The sequence below is a fragment of the Arachis hypogaea genome, chromosome 20 (assembly GCF_003086295.3).
Source record: "Arachis hypogaea cultivar Tifrunner chromosome 20, arahy.Tifrunner.gnm2.J5K5, whole genome shotgun sequence".
In the NCBI taxonomy this organism is placed as follows: domain Eukaryota; kingdom Viridiplantae; phylum Streptophyta; class Magnoliopsida; order Fabales; family Fabaceae; genus Arachis; species Arachis hypogaea.
Window position 1 is genome coordinate 591,232 of NC_092055.1, and position 23,306 is coordinate 614,537.

The 23,306-nt window shown below is 33.3% G+C and overlaps 2 protein-coding genes across 2 annotated transcripts; one reads left to right on the forward strand and one right to left on the reverse strand.

Annotated features, from left to right (window-relative positions):
- The first annotated feature begins 1,056 nt into the window (after positions 1-1,056).
- LOC112782249 (protein PIN-LIKES 7-like) lies at positions 1,057-13,138 on the forward strand. The gene is made up of 11 exons (XM_025824594.3): positions 1,057-1,379; positions 2,906-2,985; positions 4,109-4,233; positions 4,936-5,034; positions 9,510-9,532; positions 10,359-10,547; positions 11,009-11,104; positions 11,727-11,827; positions 11,952-12,004; positions 12,512-12,697; positions 12,983-13,138. Exons 1-11 carry the CDS (start codon positions 1,242-1,244, stop codon positions 13,105-13,107), a joined length of 1,215 nt encoding a protein of 404 aa, XP_025680379.1. The 5' UTR covers positions 1,057-1,241; the 3' UTR covers positions 13,108-13,138.
- A 276-nt stretch (positions 13,139-13,414) lies between these two features.
- LOC112782447 (exosome complex exonuclease RRP44 homolog A) lies at positions 13,415-22,067 on the reverse strand. Its single transcript, XM_025824831.2, has 24 exons — positions 21,800-22,067; positions 21,562-21,699; positions 21,034-21,191; positions 20,802-20,857; positions 20,535-20,657; positions 20,234-20,364; positions 19,902-20,142; positions 19,389-19,545; positions 18,914-19,154; positions 18,258-18,414; positions 17,961-18,029; positions 17,279-17,404; positions 17,115-17,167; positions 16,591-16,697; positions 16,034-16,088; positions 15,828-15,927; positions 15,373-15,484; positions 15,068-15,188; positions 14,823-14,882; positions 14,642-14,747; positions 14,472-14,567; positions 14,278-14,359; positions 14,120-14,185; positions 13,415-13,968 (listed from the first exon to the last, which is right to left on the reverse strand). Exons 1-24 carry the CDS (start codon positions 21,851-21,853, stop codon positions 13,770-13,772), a joined length of 2,808 nt encoding a protein of 935 aa, XP_025680616.1. The 5' UTR covers positions 21,854-22,067; the 3' UTR covers positions 13,415-13,769.
- Positions 22,068-23,306: the final 1,239 nt, after the last annotated feature.

The window sequence follows — 23,306 nt, forward strand, 5'->3', positions numbered from 1 at the left end:
TTATAACGTGTAAATTCAATAACAACATAGTAGTTGTTAATTAATTGGGAGGATATAATACAAATAATTAGGATTGAAATTTTGATGGTATTTTTTCTTTCAAATTTTATTAAATTAATTAAAGAACAATTCTCTTTATTTTTACCTTCAAATTTTATTAAATTAAAGAACACCTCATTCTATGTATATATAGGAATTTTTTTTAAACGTTTAGAACACTTACATGCTTTCAAGCTCAACGAATGGTGTTTAAAAAAAAAAAAGAAAAGAATGAAAAGAAAAAGAAAAGGAAGAAGAGAGTATGTTAGCTACAATAAAAGATAAACTAATACTTTTTTTAATATTTTGAAAAAAAAATTTAAAAACTCAAAACAAAATATTTACAAATAAAACACACAAATAAACATTGATAAGTGATATCTTCACTAAAAATATGAGTAATACATTAATTCCTTGATTTCTTACTATAAAATTGTAATATTAATTATTTGGGTACCTTTCTTGTTTACTAATCATATACAAATTAAATTAAAATATCAATTTAACTAGGTATCTTTTAAAACAATAGTATAATTTATTGGACAGAGTTTTTTTAATGTAAAATTAAAAATATAAGATTCGAACTCGCAACCCCTAGATGAGTATAAAAAGACTATATCATTTGAATTATAGCTAGTTAACTAAGTACTAATATATATACTAAAAATAAATTAAATATTTAAATTATATATAACTAATTTTAATAACTAAGTTTAATGTATAACTAATATTTTTATAAATAAATTATAGAAAAGAAAAAAAAATATAGGCGTAAACCGAGTCCATGAGTTTAACGCGAAAATAGTGATGCATCTAACTACTCACCATTGTAAACAATTGAATTGGTTACATGAATCGTAAAACACTCTTCTCTCTTTCAACCTTGAATTTCAGGTTTCATACAATTAAACACTCTTCTCTGAATTAATTTCTGATGTTTTTTTTTTTTTTAAAAAACCCAGCAATCCTACTTTATTATTTTTTGTTGGCAATTTGTAATTAATTTTTTGAAATTTTTATCTTAGATTTATAATTTTAGCATATCATCACTAACTCTCTTTTGACATTATTATTTTTCAGTGTGCATGAAAGATCAGAGACTGCAACTATGACATTATTATAATTGAAGGAGATCATTGTTATCATCATCAGCACAAGAAAGGAGAAGCAAATAAATAATTAATAATTTTTTTATAAAAAAAATGGGTTTTTGGGAACTATTGGCGGTGGCAAGTAATCCAATTATTCAAGTCCTACTTGTGAGTGCAGTGGGAGTTTATATGGCATCTGATAAATTTGATAATTTTCTCTCAGAAAATTTTCGAAGATCATTGAATAAGGTAAGAGAGAACATGCTATCTGAATTTAATTTTCAAAGGCATTAGGGTTTCAATTTTAAATTTAATTTAGATTTAATTATTCTGTTGGTCTCTATAAATTTTTAATTAGATTTTTATATATTTTTTTTTCAATTAGATCTCTACCTTACTTTTAATTTTATAATTATGTTATTTTCATGTTAAAAATGTTAAAATTAATCGAATATATTTCTCAAAATACATGCAGTCAAAGATCTAATTAGGTTTCTAATTATAAACGCTTTTTATTTAAAAAAATATTCAATTAACTCTAATATTGTTTACACTTTGAAGAAACTAATTATAAAACTAAAAGTAGAGCAAGAACCTAGGAATGGCAAAATTCCCCGAGACGTGGGGATCCCTGCGGGGACTGCCCCGAATGGGAATCCGATTGTGGGGAATTTTTCCCGCGGGGATGGGGATGGGGGACAAAATTCCCCCGAAGCAAGCGCGGGGACCGAGCGGGGATCCCCGCCCCGTCCCCGCTATTCCCCGAAATTTATAAATTCCTTGAATTATCCTTAATAGTTTATTTCTCACATATGTTTTTTAATCATTTCTCACACACACATATATATAGAATCCCAAAACTCCTAATCTTTATTTGCATAACCCTTTTTCAATTCAGAGATCCCTAAGGCTGCCCATACTCTATCCAACCTCTCTGCAGCCACCCCATCGTCACCCTTCTCACCGCATCGTCACACCTCACCGTGCCATCATCCTTACTGCGTCGTAATTTCTATTTGCGGCGTTCCTTTTTGTAACTCTGCCGTCATGTCCATTCTCTTCTTTGTTGCCGCGTCTCCCACCTCGTCCACTGCCTTTTCCTTTGACTCGTCGTTGCGTCTCCCCATTGCGTTATTTCGAAAGAAGTCACCATCATGTCATTTAGACTTTTTGTATAAAATCTTGCAGTTTTTGTAAAGAGATACTTGCAGCTCTATTCATATGGAAATTAATAATTAGTTAGAACTATTATGTAGATGGGAAATTGGGTCCCCGCGGAAAATGAGAATGGAGAGCAATATTCCCCCACAGCGGAGAATGGGGCGGGGATGGGAGCAAATTTGAAGGCGGGGATGGGGAGCAGGGAGGCATCCCTGCCTCCGCCCTGCCCCATTGACATCCTACAAGAACCCAATTAAAAAAAAAAGTGTAAGAACCATAAGAATAATTAATCTTTAATTTATAATAAATGGTTTGATTCTAATGCACTTAAATGTAAAAAAAAAAAAAAAAAGCAGCTGACATTCAATTTAAATATATTTTTTCTTGTTTTGATTATCATTCAAATTAAAGAGACAAAATATTAATGTATGTAACGCATGGTCAAATATATGTATCAATCATAAATAATAAATAGTCACAAAAAAAAAAATTCATAAATAATAAATACTCGTTTAATTTATTGAATAATTTTCTATTATACAGAAAAAGATGTATTTTTTTCTTCTTTTTATCATTGATTTTCTTTTACATTATTTTGCTTGACCCTTTTGCAGCTTGTGTTCATTGCATTCACTCCATCACTTATATTTGCAAGTTTTGCAAGGAGTGTTTCTCTTGATGATATGATATCATGGTATGCATAGATTATTAGCTCTTAATTTTTTGGACAAAAAAGCATTACTAATATTTTTATTTTCAGATAATTATATGCCATCATTTTAAGGTTAAGGCTAAATTTTATTACAATGCCATCACTAACCAGTTATGTTATATACAAGTAAAAAATAAAATGTTTAAAATAAAAAGTAAAATATTTAAAAATTATTAAATATTATCTATTTGTCTTTTTTAATAAGTTAAGCACAATTTCAAAGGCATGATAGCATTTATCTAAATTTAATGCAATATAAATATGTATGATTTAAGTAAGTAACAAGAATAGGTGAATATATAAGTTGAAACATATCTATTGTTAAAAATTTGGTGAAATCTTATTTAAGTGGTTTGAATATGCTAGGATTAGATAGTATCTAATCAAATGAGGTATAGTCCAATAGTTAGACATAGAGGATACAATGAGGTTATTTATTAATAAAAAATGCTATTTGTACACTAAAGTCAGTCACTAAAATCATTCACCAATATATTTGTGTATAAATACATGTGTGGTTTCATTTATTTTCAATGTGTATTTATATTCCAGCATGTATTTTATACTAGTGATTGACTTTAGTGGTTGATTTTAGTATACACGTAACATAACTCTTTATTAATTCATATAATTGATTCAATGAAGGAGATTTAGGGTCCGTTTGTATTTTTTTTTTTAACTTATGAAAAGTTATAACATTAATGTTTGGTATAAATTTTAAAACCAAATTGTAAATTTTAAGAAAACTATTTAAGTGTTTATGGAAAAATTAAAAAAATTATTTTTTTCATAATCAAAAGTTTTTCTTATCACTCTTCTTTTAAAATAAGTACTTTTAAGATTAAAAAACTAAACACAAAATAAATAAGCGACTTTTAATATAAGTATTTATTGTTTAAATTCTTTTTAAAAAAAAATTAATTAAACTATTTATCCAAACTAAGATATAATTTTGTTATTGTAAAATTTCAATCCCCTAGAAGAATTATATATTTTACAATTGATTAGAATTACTTTAAAAAAAATTGTTGTATCAGTTATTATTATTATGGTAAAATTTATATGTGTGTGTAAAACTTATGTTTGTTTATTGATGAAAATGCAGGTGGTTTATGCCGGTTAACATTGGATGTACCTTTGTAATTGGAGGGTTTCTTGGGTGGTTAATTGTAAAATTATTAAAGCCAAGCTTGAAAGTTGAAGGCCTTATTATTGCTGCTTGTTCAACAGGTAGCATTGCATCAAAGTTATATATTATGGTATGCTTTGGCATTTGTATTTTTTCTTTTTCATTTGTATTTGTATGTTTTCATTTTCATCACATACATACACTTCAATCTGAAAACCTTTCATTTATATATGTTCCTAAATAATATTTTAAAAAATAAATATCTATATCTATCTAATGTATACAATACATACCTTGATACATATATAATGAGTTTTATTTACTAAAGGCATGGATTAGAGAATAACAAATTGGAAAGGATTTGTAAGGTAGTGTTTGTTTTTAGAGACTGTGATTGAGATTAGGGAATTATGACTCCGTATTATGTTTGATAATCGATCTAAAAATTTTAGTTTTAGAACACAAAATTTTAGTCTTTTCAAAAAGTAATGACATAGAAAATTAAAATTTTTGCAAATAGAAATTGAAATTTTAATATTTTTTTCAAAAATACTTTTATTTAATTTTTTAAATTTTAAATCTATTCATAAATCTCTATATTTATCTTAAACTAAACATAATACTGAAACATAATTCAGTTTAGTATATTTTATACCAAATATAATATAAAAATTTAACTCTGTCTTTTAATCTCTCTTTTAAATGCAGCCTAAAAAACTAAAAAAATATCAAGTTTTAATGAATCAAATAAAAAAATAATTTAAATAATTAACAAAATATTGATATAATTCATGGTTCATCAGGTAATATGGGTAATCTTCCAGTTGTAATAATCCCAGCAATATGTTATGAAAAAGGAGGCCCATTTGGTGAAAGAGAAAAATGCAGAGCCAGAGCACTTTGTCACGGCCTTGGACACACTCCAACGCTACCGTGCCGGCACTCGGACTTACTCAACCTCTTGAGCTAAGACCAAGTCAGCCTAACCCTCAATACTTAGCAAGAAAGCTAAGAACACAAGAGAACACAAGAAAAGGAAGCTTTGGTGGAAAGAACACTTTATTACTCAAGTGTTGGTTACAAATGATTTACACACACCCAAACTCTAACTCTCACCCCTATTTATAGCCATCCACCTTCTCAATGGATGGTTAGGATTAAATCTAATCAACGGTCCAGATTAATCATCCAGAACCTTCTTTACAAATATCTATCCTACCACAACTCTCTAAATGTTTCTAGATTATTCAATACCACTCTTTATACTTCTATATACATCTACACTCTTCTAGAACACTCTATGACCTTCCAGAGTCTTCTAGAACCTTCTAGGGTATTCTGGGACCTTCTAGGACATTCTAGAACGTTCCAGAACCATCTAGAGCATTCTCAAATACTCTAGAAAATTCTACAAACACTGTTAAATTTAACCTTCTAAAATTTACCGTGACATTCTCCCCCACCTATTGCGCAGACGTCCTCGTCGCGTTCTGTTCATGATAGCGCTCTAGGTGTTCTTGGAATTGCCATAGATCTTCGCGAGTTTCCCAGCTAGCTTCGGTTATCGGGAGCCCTTTCCACTTGATCAAGTATTGGATACTTGGTGGCACCCCTCTTCGTCGCACGATGCGATTAGCTAGGATCTCTTCAATTTCTTTATCAAAGGATCTAATTACCACGGGTGGAGCACGACTCGAGTTACCTCTACTCGGTTCATCTTGGTCTTCATGATATGGTTTAAGCATACTCACATGGAAGACCGGGTGAATCTTCATAGAGGGAGGGAGTTGTACTTTGTAAGCAACCTCCCCAACACGTCCAATGATCTCAAATGGCCCTTTGTATTTGCGGATTAAGCCCTTATGAACCTTGCGAAAGGCTTTGAATTGTTGTGGAAGAAGTTTGATCATTACCTTGTCTCCCACTTGATAGCTTGCATGCCTCCTCTTCTTATCTGCCCATTTCTTCATCCTCTTGGCAGCTTTGTCGAGGTAAGAACGAGTGACATCTGCTTGTTCTTCCCAAGACTTAATCATATGATAAGCTCCAGGGCTCTTCCCTGAGTAAGGGGAAGGAAGAGAGTGAGGTGTAAGCGGTTGTTGTCCAGTCACGATCTCGAATGGACTCTTCCCTGTAGACTCACTCCTTTGCAAATTGTATGAAAACTGAGCAATGTCGAGGAGTTTTGTCCAATCTTTCTGATTAGCGCTTACGAAATGCCTCAAGTAACACTCGAGTAAGGCATTCACTCTCTCAGTCTGCCCATCGGTTTGAGGATGGAAGCTTGTTGAAAAATGAAGCTCTGACCCAAGGAGTTTGAACAACTCTGTCCATAGTCGTCCTGTGAAGCGTGGATCTCGATCACTAATGATGCTTTTAGGCAATCCCCAATATTTCACCACATTCTTGAAGAATAGTCGTGCTGCCTCTTCTGCAGTGCAATCAGTAGGGGCGGGTATAAAGGTAGCATACTTCGAAAATCGATCCACTACCACGAGAATAGATCCAAACCCCTCGGACTTTGGTAAGGCAGAGATGAAATCTAGAGAGACACTTTCCCACGGTCGCTCTGAAGGAGGCAAAGGTTCCAACAACCCACTTGGTGTCTTGTTTTCAATCTTATCTTGTTGGCACACAAGACAAGTCTTCACATAGCTCTCCACTTCAGCTCTCATTTGAGGCCAATAATAAGAAGATTCAATGAGTGCTAAGGTCCTTCGCTGACCTTGGTGACCAGCCCACTTGGTGTCGTGGCATTCTCTTACCAACTTCCTTCTCAGATTGTCCCATTTAGGAACGTATAGTCTTCTCCCTTTTGTGTAGAGAAGGTCGTTTTCTAACCAAAATCTTTTGGTCTTACCTTCTCTAGCCAACTCCACCAACTTCTTGGCTAATGGATCGTGATGCAACCCTTCCTTGATGATATGCATAATATCTCCTTCAACCATAGAAATGGTCGCCATCCTGTATGGTTTTGAGATAGGCGATTTCGCTTCTAACTCCAATTCAATGTTGTCATCCATCTTTCTTCTAGGTGGTAACTGCTTTGGCAATTCGAGAGGTATCACATCCTTATTTTCTTCAAGGACTTCCTTGATTTTAGGGGGAGCATCTTCTCCTTTGGCTGTTGACTCCTCTTGTAGTAAAGCCAAAGACATCATCTCCTCCTTCTTGAAACCTTTCTTGAGTTGCATGGTCGAGAGCATCGGAATTCCTCCAGCCTTTGAGATTGTAGGGACCATGCATGGAGACCCTTTCTCCATGACGCATACTATATTGTAGTATGGCATAGGTATTAGATTTGCCTTTCTTTGCAAATCAAGCCCGATGACTATTTTAAAATCGTCCATGGGTGCTACTGAGAAATCCACAAGGCCCTTCCAAGAACCAAGAGTCATCTCAACCCCTTTTGCTACTCCCTTAAGGGGTTCACCCTTGGTATTCACGGGTTTGAACCAGCCATTCTTTTCGGTGATCTTCAACCCAAGCCTCCTTGCTTCAACAGGCGTGATGAAGTTGTGTGTAGCACCAGTGTCGATCATAGCCATGACAGGTTTTTCATTGATAAAGGCTTTGACATACATCAAGCCTTTCTTTTCTGCAGTACTTGCCTCTTTGGTCTTCACAGCATTTATGTGTTGGATAGATCCAACACACTCAGTTACTTGAGTTTGAGCTTCTCGTTCCTCAGCGATAGATGCCAAAGTCCCTAGCTTGGGACAATCCTTCATTTGGTGCGGTCCCTTGCACACGAAGCATCCTCCTTTGGGCACGAAAGCCTTCTTCTTTTCTTCGTACTCTTTCTTTGAAGAGTATTTTCCTTCCTTCTTGGTTGAGAAGCTCTTCCCCTTGTCTCCCCCACCTTTAGCAGAACTAGGCTTGGAGGAAGACTTGGGTTTAGAGTCTCCCCTATGATACTCAGTGAGTGATTCGGCCACCACGATGGCCTCATCGACATCCTTAACATTCCTTCTTTGTAGTTCTTGCTTTGCCCAAGGTTGGAGTCCATCAATGAAGAAGAACAATGCATCCTCTGATGCTAAGTTGGGGATTTGAAGCGTGAGAGTAGTAAACTCCTTTACGTAGTCGCTAATCGTACTCTTGTGCTTCAACTCCCTCAACTTCTTCCTTGCTTCATAAACCACATTCTCAGGGAAGAATTGTCTTTTCAATTCCCTTTTGAAATCTTCCCATGTGGCTATGTTGCAAGTGCCCTTTTCCATATCTACGCACTTTCTCCTCCACCACAAAGTAGCATTATCAGAAAGGTAGAGAGCTGCAGTGCGTACCTTTATTGCTTCTTCGACCACCCCTTGGCCTTCGAAGTACCTCTCCATTTGCCATAGGAAGTTCTCCACCTCGCGAGCGTCCCTTACGCCCTTGAACTCCTTTGGCTTGGGGAGATCAATCTTTGTCGTCTCCCTTATAATGGTTGGTCGAGATTTCGCCTCCTCGAACCAAACTCGAACTTCCTCAAATAGCTTTAAGGAATTCTCAAGCTTCTCTTCAATTTGGAGCATGCTTTCTTTGAAAGCATCTAGTTCTCCTAATACGTGAGCCTCGAGGGTCTCCTTGTCATGTTCTATCCTTTGGAAGCGCTCATCCATAGAGGATAGAACATTTTCCAACATAGAAACTCTTTCTTCTAAGAAGTTAGAGTCCTTACCTCTAGGCTCACTTGAAGAACGGACCTTCTTGCCTCCCCATTGAGAAAGAATAGTATCCCTTCCCCTTTGAGACTCAACATGCTCCATGGTGATACTAGAAGCCATTCCCACAAGCGACTTGTGCTCCCTCTCGAACCTTGCTCTGATACCAAATTGTCACGGCCTTGGACACACTCCAACGCTACCGTGCCGGCACTCGGACTTACTCAACCTCTTGAGCTAAGACCAAGTCAGCCTAACCCTCAATACTTAGCAAGAAAGCTAAGAACACAAGAGAACACAAGAAAAGGAAGCTTTGGTGGAAAGAACACTTTATTACTCAAGTGTTGGTTACAAATGATTTACACACACCCAAACTCTAACTCTCACCCCTATTTATAGCCATCCACCTTCTCAATGGATGGTTAGGATTAAATCTAATCAACGGTCCAGATTAATCATCCAGAACCTTCTTTACAAATATCTATCCTACCACAACTCTCTAAATGTTTCTAGATTATTCAATACCACTCTTTATACTTCTATATACATCTACACTCTTCTAGAACACTCTATGACCTTCCAGAGTCTTCTAGAACCTTCTAGGGTATTCTGGGACCTTCTAGGACATTCTAGAACGTTCCAGAACCATCTAGAGCATTCTCAAATACTCTAGAAAATTCTACAAACACTGTTAAATTTAACCTTCTAAAATTTACCGTGACAACTTGCATATGCTTCCTTCTCTTTGGCGGTAATTCCTTCCTTTTTTTAAACTAATTATTCATTTGTTTTATTAAAATAAGGTGAAAACTCAGGTGCAGTTAATTTTATATAAATTTGATAGATAAAAGTCGTTAAATGATTTAGGGCCCGTTTGGGAAACTCTAGAAGTAACTTTTTTTAATTTTTAACTTATAAAAAGTAGTAGTATTAATGTTTGGTGCAATTTTTAAAACCAAATTGCAACTTTCTAAGAAGCTATGTAGGAGCTTACAGAGAAGTTAAAAAAAAATGACTTCTCTCATAATACTTCTACTTTTCATCACATTTCTATAAAATAAGTACTTTTAGAGTTAAAAATTCAAATATAAAATAACTTATTTATAAGTTACTTTTAACAGAGTCATTTATTGTTTAAGTTATTTTATCAAAATGAGCTTAATTAAATTGGTTACCCAAACTAGACCTTAATAGATTTGACCAAATTATTATCTAACGACTCTCAGTTATCAACTTCACATGAAATTAATTACACATGAGTTTTCATAATTATCCATTTGAATATATAATTTGATTACTTAAAAGGATAAATATAATAACTAAAACAGAAAATGGATATAAAATGGATAATGTATTAAAAGGTAATAATAATAGATAACAAGAATAATATAATAAATGTATAATAACTTAAAATTATTTAAGTTAATTTAATATTCATAACTTATACATGTAACATCTATAATTATATATTTATTTATATTTAATATTATCTAATTATTTTAACAGTAATTAAGAAAAACAAAATAAAGTAACTTTAGATTTTTCTTTGTTCATGTATGTGTAATTATTATTTGTAGGTTGGTGGCATATTCATTTGGACCTTTACTTACCAATTAGTAAGAGACAGAGCCATGAAATATAAGGCATGGGAAGCTGCTCAAATCTTGAAGATTCCCAACAAAAACTATGATGATGCTAACACACAAACAAGCCTTCTCAAAGGGAATCAAAATCAAAACACAAACAGAGACACTGAAAACCAAATTGTAATAATGCATAGCTTATTAAATTTTTAAAGGACAAATATGTCCCTGACCTTTTGTCCCGCGGACATTTTCGTCCCTGATCATTGAAAAATACTTTTAAGTTCCTGACCTTCACAAAATTTGAACGGATCAGTCCCTGACAGAGACATTTGGACGGATCAGTCCCTGACGGAGGCATTTGGACGGAGGGACTGATCCGTCCAAATTTTGTGAAGGTCAGGGATTTAAAAGTATTTTTCAATGGTCAGGGACGAAAATGTCCGCGAGACAAAAGGTCAGGGACCTATTTGTTATTTTCTCTAAATTTTTTATTTTATACTATACATGCATAATGCATAACTATATATATATATATATATATATATATATATATATATATATATATATATATATATATATATAATATTTCAAAAGCTTATTAATTTCTACATTATAAAATGAATCTAAATCTAAATGTGTAGATTCTAGATCAAGTTCCACAATCGTGTTGGCAAGGATTGGTTGAAACTGTGAGCCAAATAGTGTCAGAACTATTGTCACCCCCAACAATTGCTACAGTGAGTTCCTTCTTCTATTTTAAACATAATAGTCATAGTATTTTAAAATGATTATTTTATTAGTCTGTGATTTTATAAGTAAATACTTGTGGAACTAGTTTGGTTTATAAAAATTAAAGTTTGGCTAAAAGAAAATATAAAAATTAAAATGAAAGTTGTTAAATGTATGCTAGGAATTATTTTGATCAATACTTGTAGAATTATTTTGATCAATACTTATTTTAATTATTGAGTAGTATATACTTAAATAGGTCTCTAAGAAATTTTGTGTCGAACGTTTTTATCTTCAAATTTTTTTTATTACATTAAAGTTTCTGAATTTTATAAAAATAAGATATATAGGTTTTTATCATAGTTGGACCCGTTTTTTTACTTGAATAAGTAGGTTCTCAAAAGTAAAATGAAAGAATCAATATGTCTTATTTTTGTAAAATTTAAAAACTTAAACGTAATAAATTTTTTTTGAAAACGAAAATGTCCAATGCAAAATTTTTTAGGACGAAGTTTGGTATATACTCTTAATTATTTGAGGGTTTATTCTATTTTGATTGTGTAGTGATTAATGAATTAAACATGATCCTGAGATATTTTTACTTTTTTACCCCTTTAAATATATGATCAGTTTTTAGGTTTCATCTTTGGTGGGGTTGACTGGCTCAGGAGCCTAATAATTGGAGAAGATGCTCCATTGAGAGTGATCCAAGAGACCATTCAGTTACTAGGGTTTGTATTTTGCATTATATTTTCTCATAAAATTAAACCAATTATTATTTCTCAATTATATTATTGTTTATTATTATTGCTTTTAATTTGTAGCATACACTTATATTATACCTATAATTCACAGGGAAGGGACAATTCCTTGCATCACCATTTTGCTTGGTGGCAACCTTACTCAAGGTATTGGATATTATTCATCACCACAAGAAAAATGCTCAAAATAGGTTTCTATTAAAAAAAAAAAAAGATAAATACGTTCCTAATTTTTTAATTCGAAAACACATGAGTTTTTGACTAATTAAAAATATAAATGTCTCTAACATTTAAAAATATGAAATATTTAAGTCTTTTTATCTAAAATATAAAGATAAATCGGTCCTCAAAAAGACTTAAATGTTTCGCGTTTTAGAAGGTGAAGAACATTTTTCTTTTTTTAATTAGTTGATATCTTATTTGTCTTTAGAGATAAAAAGTCAGAGACTTATTTATCATTTTTTCTAAAAAATATATAACATCTAATAAGATATCCCATGTATAATGATTTATTAGGTGAATATATATATATATTTGTAGTTTCTACTCTATTATTTACCTTAATATCAATCATGAAACTAAATTAATATATTCAACAAAATTAATATTTTTCTTTTCTAATATTTTGGAATGTAACATAATTAATTATTGCAGGCATGAAATCATCCACTATAGAACCACTGACACTGATTAGTGTGGTGTTAGTTAGACTTTTCTTATTACCTTCAATTGGACTTTACATTGTGAGAGGAGCTGCAAGTTTAGGGTTTCTTCCATTAGATCCTTTGTTTCAGTATGTCCTTGTCATGCAGTATGCCATGCCACCTGCAATGAATATTTGTAAGTTTCTTCATGCATTCAGATATTCCTTTTCATATAACTTCCTATAAAATGTCATTTCTATTAATCTAACCTATATATACTGATAGTATAAAGAGTTTTACATAATTATTTAATTAAATTTATAGTTTAAATAATTTTTTAAACAATAAATTAAAAAATTAGCTATTTTCAATTATATGACAATATACAATTGAATGATTCTTTTAGCGTGAGATTATTAGAATTAAATTCATATATTAAGTTTAACTAATAACTATGGATGGTGGGTATAAAATTGTGCAGGTACCATGACTCAGCTATTTGATGCAGGCACTGAGGAGGCCTCAGTTATTACCTTGTGGACATACAGTGCTGCAACTATATCCCTCACACTTTGGTCAACCACCCTTTTATATGTATTAACTTAAGGAGGAGAAATTTTTGTATACTTTTTAAGCACACAAGCATTTGTTTTTATTTATAATTGTTAGAAAGTATGTAAAAAAGATTTAAGAATGAATAGTTATGATTGATCTTGAATCATGTATTTAATGTGATTAAGAGAAAACATTGAAATTTTAAGATATTTAGCATAGAAATATAATGAAAAATAAGTTAAAAATGACATTGACATTTAACTCAATTATTTAAGACAAATAACTCTTTAACTAGATAACTTAAATGACACTTAGTTCAGTGCACAAAATGAAATGAAAGAGATGCTTACAGCCTCAATTTCCTCTCTGAACAATTTGCCATCATAACTATTAAAGAAAGGAATCATAAAAAATATATAAGGTTTGGAGCAAGAGTGTGACACATTTTGATCTTGAAATATATAACATGCACAAGCTGAACCCATACAATTCGCCACCACTATTCCTGAGAGATAATTCTAAAAGATATGCATATAAAATTCTGAGTTCAACCATTTTGTATAATTCTATAGCAACCTCTGGAATATCTTGGATAAGTTACATGTTTCCTACGGATTGTAACAATACTAAAATTCTATCCCACACAAAAATGGCACAAAAATTCATTTCCAATATGTTGCTCTGTCGATCTGTGTTCATCAAATCATGTATTTTCATAGAAGAGTAAGCTGAAGTTTTGGTCGGTTAGGCTGCGGCTCCACGACCTCCATATGAATTTGGACGGTCTGCAAAATGCTGTATGAAATGCTACCATCCATCTTTTTGATTTTCTGTTGTTGCTCGTCGACATACCATTCTCCACTTCCCTTCTCACCTTTTTGTGTCAAATATATAGGCCCTTCTATGCCATATCTGTGGATCGGAGGGGGAAAAGGCAAAACTTAAAATCATAAATGACTCGACTCACTGACAGTACAACAAAATTAAATGCTGCTTTATATAGCTTTAGAACCATTGTTTCATGGACTATGTATGAGAAAGCACAAGAGATAAGAAACTTTACTTGGGAACAAACACAAAGAATCCATTTGATCTCATTTTCACCACCCTAGCTTCTGTATCTGTCGGCCTGCACGAGCAAAGACAGGTGAAGTCAAGAATAAGTTGCAAATAGATAGTAACCGTAGCAGCCTAGCACGGAGGGAAAGCAATGTCACATACCTATTCCGGAAGTAAATTAGGGTATGGAGCTCTACAGAGGCTCGCCCAGCCATCTGTGCATTCCTATGCCGATAATTTAAATCTAAACCAGACATTGATTAAAGCATCATTAATATGTATCGAATATAGTTATGCTGACGAAAATTTCAATTAAGGTGCTGAGAAAAAAATGACGATAAAAAGAGATTTCGTACTGTCTGAAATACTAGTGAGCTGAAGCCTGTCTTGAAATACAGGTGGTAACTTGGATATTCCTAAAGATGCAGCAAGTAACCTATGCACAATTACATCTGCAAGGAAAATTGTTAAATCTCATTATATTGCACAAGCTTGACCAAATAAACGAATTACAAGAGACACTTGCCAGCATATCTTCTTATTGGTGATGTGAAATGAGTATATAAAGGAGCTGCAAGCCCATAATGATGATATTCTGGAGGGGTAAGATCCCCACTACTGAAATAAACAGCCTACAAAAGCAAAACAAGAATTCAATCTTATGTGATCAATCCCGAAATCTGAGATCTCATAAGAATTCAATTTACCTGACTCATGCATCTAGTTGCTAGAATGCGGATTAACTTGTTGAAGTAAGGATCATCACCCTGAAAAAGTGTTTGGATAAGAGAGAGAACGCCTTAAAGATCAAATATATCAAATGCTTGAGCTAACAAAGCCAAAAAGCAATACAACTAGACATCATCATCATATATAAAAAGTGCAAACCGCAAAGTGTCAATGGAAGAAAAAAAGGACAATGAATAAAAAATATCAAGGAAAAGCCATTTACCACAGAGTGGTCAAGAGAATCAGCCAATGCTTTTGAGGATGAGACGTCCAAGTGCAGGCCAACTGCAGCAGCAGTACGTAGCAAAGGCTCAAGCATCTCTCTAGTTGGTGTTGGATGGCGCCTGAACAAGAACCAACAAACAATTAGAAGATAGCAATTACCCTTTCTTTTCAAATGTAAAGTCGCTTAGCATTTCTAACCAACAGCCTCACATGCTTGTGAAAGTGATGATTCTCAATATCACATACCATGTACCAGAGAAAGATACCAAAACTGAATTTCAAAAAATCAGATCAGAAAACAACCTTAATAATGAGCATAGAGGAAAACTTTTAAGAATTTGTTCTGCAACTGAAACATTAGCAGCAAGCATAAACTCCTCCACCATTTGGTTGGCTTCCCGAATCTGGTACATACCTGCAAATAACAAATATTATTCTATTAATATCAGAAATAAAAATAAGTATGTATAAAAATCGCCAAGACCAAATTATCTCCAACTTCCATCAATCTTTCAATATCCCTAAAAAGTAGTAATTAGATCCAATTAGGACTCCAAATGATATAGAGGCTTGAGACACAAGGACATATTGGCTCTCATGAATCTGGAAAACATGATAGAATCCATTATGACAGGTGCACTCATTCTGAATGAGTAATCAAAGGGCACCGGCAGAACTTCTTAGCCAATTGGAAGAATACGCAACTGGCTACCTTCCATGTCCCAACAAGAAATAATAAAAGAGGCAAGAACCAATACCAATATCAAGGGGGTCATGAGTTTCTGTGTCAATTTGAAATTTGACTTCAGCAGATGCAAGAGTCAAAGCTCCTCTCTCAATACGCCTTAATCTCATTTTCTGAAAGAAAATAAATACTTCTCAGAAAAATTTTTAACAGAGCATGTAAATATCATACTTATAAGTTACAAGTAAAATAGTAACCTTACATCAATAAATTCCATACCTTAGCTAAACTATTCATATTCCTCAAATTTGTAGTTATTGGATCCATCAAACGACTGCAGAAAGAGCAAATAAAATATAATAACCAAGTCATAAATCAGAAATTGCACAATGAAATAACAAAAAACAAAAAGAAGGAAAACAAAAGTAATTGTCATGAATCATATAGCACATCCAAAATTGAAAGGGAGGCAAATTGAAAATTACATGGTACTTTTATTTAATTTTTTCAAAAAAAAAAGTCTCCAACTCAACCCAATTTCATGTTATGAGAATCACAATCACTCAAGTCAGTACAGTTATTTCATTAGCAATTATAACAGGCCAGGCACATTCTCAGGAATTTGGATCCTCTAAATTTTGAATTTTCACTAGAGAGGATAAAGTGTGATCTCTCACTCTTGAATGTTCTCTCTTAGTCCCATCTATAAAATAAATGGTGAGATATCACACTTTACCCTCTCAAGTGAAATCTAAAATTTAGAGGATCCAAATCCCATTCTCAGCAGTCAGCACTCAGCAGTCACCAAACCAAGAATGTAAGAAAGAAATTCATACCTATCATCCATCCTTGCTTGAGCTTCGACATAAGACAACGCCGCAGAAGATTTAATGACACTTTTTGTGAATCTGCTGGAAACAATGTCTGCTTCAGGTGTCATTTCCTGTACATATGCATATAGGTTAGGTGCAATTCTATTTAGGGTTTAGCTAGCATGTTCCTTTTACTAATAGTAATCTTAGGCACATGTTAGCTAAACCCTTCTATTTTCTGCAATAAATTATATTATACTATGATATAAAGTGCTTGAGTTGACGTCCTTCTTTGAAAGATTTAGACTATTACCATTGAAAGTTTATAGATAAGTTTGATGGTGGACATCAGTCAAAGGGGTTTTAGGCTTTTACCAAAGAGGTTCCAAGGATTTTGGAGATTGTGCAATAATATTTAGAATATTCTGACCAAATTATTTATAATAACATGTTTGTTTCTGTGGCTTTTCTCCCCCCCCCCCCCCCTCTTTTTTTTTTTTTTTTTTTTTTTTTTTTGTGCAATGGTCAAATTATGGGATTTCACATACCCATATGACAGAGAATGCAAGCCTTTCCACATCAGATCGAAGAGAACATATATCTGCAAAATGAAGGCTCTATAAACATTAGGCATAAAAATTAATATAACCACAGCAACCATTTTATTTTCAGCACAAATCAGTCAACCATTTAAAAGGTCAAATAATATCACCTTCAGTGAGAGGCTTTGGAAGCATGTCTATCCGTCTCTCAACTAGGTAGACAGATGTTCCCCTTTGTGAAGCCTCTTCATCAAGTGGAGTACCAGGATGCACAAAATTTGTCACATCGGCAATATCTGAGAGACGAACGCTAAAGATGAACTACATAGATAGACTAAATAGCGATAAAAGACGAGGAAGATGGAGGAAAAACTAATTATGCTGTTTAGGAGGATAACCAAACCCACAGAGGGTGCATACATAGGTATCATTAAGTAAGAATTTAGACATGCAAGCTCTTAGGCATTTTTTTCTAACTTCTTATTCCAGTTAGGATAGGGAGATTTTATTCTGAAAAACAAGGCCTTATAAATAACTTCCAAATATTCCAAACCTTGGGCCAGCAAAGCAATGTTATACTTCATATATCAATATAGAATGCAAGTATGCTAAACAAGCATTTCATGTTACCAGAAGTTGAAGGGAGAGAGAAACACAATACCCAAGCAAATATGCTAATTATAATTGTCAGTATGAGCACCAAAATGTAAGCAAAGCTCAAATATGTGTATATAAATGAAGGAACCATAATATCCATCAACAATAGTAATCAACAAAAGCAAATTTTGAATACTGTCTTTTTCTTAACTTATAACATGCACCATCAGTACAAATTCTAGAGACAAAGGATACGAACTCCAACTTCAAAATTTCCATTTGGAAGAGATGTACAGTGGAGTGCATCATCAATATCCTTGCAACCTGCATGCAAGAAGCAGAGTAACTACAATGTCCTTATGCCATCTCTTCCAAATCAAATTAAAACAGATAAATTTAAATGGTTATTGATCAAATGAAGTGAAGTACCAATGACAGAAGTTGGTAATACAACAACCTTCTTTGGGAAAACGAAACATATAACTCAGGTGATACAGTTATATTTCACTCTTTGCAGGCTAATAAAGAGGGAAAATAAATAAAAACCCATACCTGGAGGGTCTACACTGAAGACACACAGTCCACGCAAATCCTGCCTGATTGGATTGGACAGATCTTCAGCAGATACTGACCATGGCAATGGTGGCAAACATGCTAGAACTTGTGAAGAGAATGGCCTTGAATTTATGTCATTTTCTATCAAAACGACCTGTATTGTACAAAAAGAAAAGAGATTGCATATTATTAATAATTTGTGTCATGCTAGATGCTACATGACCAACATAAGGAAAAACAACTAAACAAGTGTGCTCTCTCCTTTTTGCGAAAGAGGAGAATGAAAATGGGGTTGACTACAAACCGGCTGGTCACCTAGACTTTCTTTAATAATTTTACTTGTAAAGTAATTTACAGAGACCATAGGAAAGAAGCCAGGTGCTTGAGAAGATGCTCAAATGAAAAATGATTATTTTTTATTTTATCTAACCACCCGAATGTTGAATTTCACGTTGTTATGAGAAAGACAGCTGGGGCCCCATGGGTGATCACAGAACTTTTTTCTTTTTGGGGATAAAAGCTACCTATAAATAATTATAAGCAGTAGCTTCATAAAAGTACCATGACATATAAGTATATAGTGCCGAAGAATCATTGACTTCCTATTCTCAATAAACAGATAAATAGAAGCATGGAAATCCAATATTGCATACCTCACTTTCAGTATCTCTATCACCTATCTCTCCTATAGTTCGTACATAATGGCCTGATGGATATCGAGATTGACGATCCCAAGAATCAACAGCCACAATAATTCTCTTATCAAGAAGGTTCTCAAGCTGGCGGGTTTGTATTCGAATCTTGGGAATTCTGCGATCTTTGGAGACAAATAAGGCATGAGCAACACCGCCACTTCCTGCAGGCATAGGCATTGGGTCCAAAGATCCACAATACCTGCAAAAGCAATGAAATTTACTTGTATATTAAGTTCAGATCTTTATCTTGAGTATTTTGACACATCATATAATTCACACAAATATGATAGATGACAATTATAATAGAAGAACGCTAAATAATATTAATTAGTAGAGAAGGAAATGATATTAGTTCCCAATCAATGGAATGCCAATTGCGAATCACAAATAACACAGACATGCTCCTATTAATTAACAATGATAGTAAACTTACGAATGCCAATTTCTCTTGATAATGCCAACAACACGACCAGAAGGGCGACTCGGTGTGGTATTTACTTCTCCAGTAGAACTTTGCTGGGGAACAGTTCTAGGTGCATCATCAGCGCTATTCGGAGCTAGATGAACACCATCATCCTCATCCTCATCCTCTGCAAGCAAATAATATTATTCTATGGTATCCTTAAACAGAAAGCATGTTCAGACATGAAGATACACAAATAGACCAAGTATTGTCAATCTCAAGAAGTAAGTCCAAATTAAATGCAGTATGGAATAGAATAAATCAAAGTTATATGTTTCTACTCTTTACTAGGGGAACTGCAATAATTAAAATATGTGAATATGGAGAGGTAATGTAAAGCATTATGTTATTCTTTATTTTATTCACTTTTTTTTGGCCTAGGTTGGAAATGAAATGCTTAAGAACTTTGCCAAGAAAAAAATTAAGTTGTATGCCTGCCACAAGGTGGAATGCAAGTGCAGAATAGGCTAACAATTAACATACCTTCACAAGCAATAGCTAGACTCTTCTCTTCTTGCCATTGGTCCTGAGGCAGGAGTTCAACCGCCACAATATCACCATCAAAAGCTCGGTTCATGTTTGAGCGCCCATAAATAATTATTTCATCCCCAATGCTCTCACTTCCAACATATGCTTCAAATGGGTTGTAACGGTTCACACGAAGTTTCCCTTGATGATATATTCCTCGATGCAATCCAGAAGTAATTTCTGACATCGGCTTATGCTGATAGTTCCAAGTGTAAATAACCCATCATGTAAATTTAACCAAATATGCAGAGACGAATTACTAGAAAGAAATGATATCAACATGATACCTCTGTATAGATGATTTTCCTCTTCGATGGTCTGAGATCTTCAACCTCTTCCATGTTTACATCTTCTGATGAAGGCTGTACAAGCAGGTCAAGTAAATCTGGTCGATCCAAAGACTTGACATATGATTCAACTGAAAACAAAAGCCTTGACAATAAGTAGGTTTTTTGAACAATCAATTAAAGAAACTGTTAGCTTTAAATGATGCTATCACGGACACAGCTGAAGTACATTGGTGAAATGAATTTTTAACACGTACAACTCACAACTCACTTGCCAAAAGATGAAAGTTAGTCCAGTTACCTGTTTCTGCATGAATGCCCTCTTCAGTAGCCTTCCTTTTGTTCTCTTTATCATTGGTTATAAGCAAAACCTTTACCGCACCGCCAAGATGTTTCTGATACCACTGAGCAGCCACTCGGATAGCTGCATTAATACTACTTAAGTTACAACTTCGAAGAAATTCTGTCCAATAGGCACTTCATGCGAGAAAAAATGCAACAGCAGCCAAAAGTCCAAAATGCATATAACAAACAAAGGATAAAATTAAAGCTCATCCAAAAAGCAAACCTCTATCATTCCTATCATTCTTGGTTTCTCCACTCATTTCCTTAATATATGTATCCCTGAAAACACCGAGAAATAAAAGATCAAATATTGGTAGCATATTGCTATCATACGAAAGGTAAAAATGTTAGCAGCATCGAATAAAAAGACTCATTCCCTTGAGGAAAACATAAGAATAATTTCATGATAGAATGCAATACAAAAAGAGAACATGAAAGCCAAAGATAAAAGTTACCTGTGGTATTCGTTGGAGAAAACAAAGAACTTCCTCATGGAATTGCTACAGATAGCTCTAACTCGATTGTAAACAGACATATTCTTGTTCTTAACCTCTTCCAGCACAATGGAGAGCACCACCACATCGTCGATAGCTGGATTCTCCAGCAAATCAATCTATCAATGCAATATTTCCAATTCAATAACTTCACTAAATGTTGCAAAAAGCATACCGCCAATTTGACCGGTTACGGCAATTGAGTCACATAAGAAATTACATTCTCTCAAGACATCCCAACGATGAACACACTATCAAATTAGTCCTTAAAAGTTCATTTTGCTAACAAAGTAGTTCTTAAAATGTCTTATTGTTATCTTAATCCTACCAAAGCCCATCAGCAAACACATAATCCACTATTAGTATACCCTAAATTAATAATTATAACATCCTTTACAAACTAATTTATATGCGCTTTGATCTTTAAGGAGCTGAATTGTAGTTAAACCAAAGTAGAAATAAACAAATTGAGAATAACGAATAGAGGACCTGGTTGAGGACGACATTGGTGTCGACGACGAGGATAGTGGAGGCGGAGGGACCCAAGCGAGCGGCGGAGGTGTCGCAGGCGGTGCAGAAGGGGGCGCCGCAGTAGATGTCGTCGCGGAGGTAGTGCTCCCTCACTTGCTGCAATCCAATCAATCAATCGGAAAGAAGAGAAAACTAGTTAGTTAGAGTTAGTTAGTTAGTTAGAGTTGGTTAGAGCTAGCTGGTTAGTTGGTTATACCTTCATGACCTTGCCAGCTTTGGTTTTCTTAACGAAAGACTTGTTGTGAAGCATCTTTGCTAAACGGTGAACGGTGAACGGTGAACGGAACAGAGAGAAGTAGGAACTATGAAGAGAATAGTGTTGGAATTCGAAGGACTTTTTCCTTCGCCGCCGGAGTTTTCAGGTTTGTGTTCTCGACGGACCCGTGCTTCACTGAATCACCTTCTTTGCTCTCTCTGCGCTTTTTTTTTGAAGTAATAGTAGGTGTAGAGTGGGCTTACTTACCAAAAACTGTGAACCTTGTTGGGCTTTAAGCCCAATCCACACAAAAGCCCAAAACTATTATTTTAACCCGTTCTTTTCCAAGTCCGAAATAAAACACTAGACTCTATGTCCAAAAAAAAAAAACACTTTCTCAATCTGTTTTTTTTTTTCTTTTTTCATGGTATTCGAGAAGTCAAAAATTAATTCATCACCAATCGAAACTCATTTAAGGTTATTTTTAGTATTAAAATTACCTTTAAAAACAATGTTACCAAAAAATTTATTTATAAATAAACGAAAGTTCGTTTGTTATATTTTAAAAGCATGATCTATTTAAGAAATTTATATGAAAAAGATTGGTAATTTTTTGTTAATAATATAATTTTCATGAATAATTATGATAAATGACATGTAGAAACTTAGAATGTGTCACACTCACAATGACATATTATTGTCATTTGAAATTTATTTGATGTTATCCATTGTCCATTGACAATCAATCAACACTATCTAAGATATCAATTTATCATCATCATCATCATTAATTATGAGTATGAGCAAAATAATAATATTAATTGGCTAAATATTAATTACTTGCACACTAAATTCACATTTTTAGATTTTTAAACAATCATGTATTAAAAATCTAAAATAAATTAAGCTTAACATTTTTTTTGACATTTTGAGATTAAATCGAATATTATTATTATAAGTGCTTGTTTGTGCGCCATTATTTTGATAAAAAAAAAAAAGATCTTTTTTCACTAAAAAAAATCTTTTTTTGGTGAAAACTCAAGTGAAGTAGACTTCACGTGAAATTGATATCTGAGAGTCCTTAGATGAAAATTTAGTCAAATCAATTAAATTATTTAACGGCTCTCAATATCAACTTCACGTGAAGTCAACTGTACCTGAGTTTCTACCTTTTTTTCTTATTTTTTAATGTGTTTGGCAAATTTCTAATAGTAAAAATAAAAATACTAAAAAAATAAAAATATCTTTTTTTGAGAGAAAAATATCTTTTAAAAAAAGATCTTTTAAATTTTTTTGAGAAGCTATAATTTACATCTTTTTTTAAAAGATATTTTTCTCTTAAAAAAAATATTTTTTATCTAATAAATAAATAAAAAAGTACTTTTATATCCTTATACCCAAACATAATTGATAGATAAAAAAATCTTTTTGTATAAAATACCCCAACATAAAATTACTTTTACTTTTCCATAAAATCTTTAAAAAAAAGATAACTTAAAACAAATCT

Bases quoted from the DNA above. Each gene is read 5' to 3' on its own strand.
- LOC112782249 (XM_025824594.3), top strand. From the start codon at position 1,242: ATGGGTTTTTGGGAACTATTGGCGGTGGCAAGTAATCCAATTATTCAA. The intron at 5,035-9,509 runs GTCACGGCCTTG...CGTGACAACTTG, and splicing joins ATGCAGAGCCAGAGCACTTT to CATATGCTTCCTTCTCTTTG. The intron at 9,533-10,358 runs GTAATTCCTTCC...TATTATTTGTAG, and splicing joins ATGCTTCCTTCTCTTTGGCG to GTTGGTGGCATATTCATTTG.
- LOC112782447 (XM_025824831.2), bottom strand. From the start codon at position 21,853: ATGCTTCACAACAAGTCTTTCGTTAAGAAAACCAAAGCTGGCAAGGTC. The intron at 17,405-17,960 runs GTATCCTTTGTC...TTCGTCTCTCAG, and splicing joins AAATTTTGAAGTTGGAGTTC to ATATTGCCGATGTGACAAAT. The intron at 14,883-15,067 runs GTAAATGGCTTT...ACACTTTTTCAG, and splicing joins ATTCTCTTGACCACTCTGTG to GGTGATGATCCTTACTTCAA.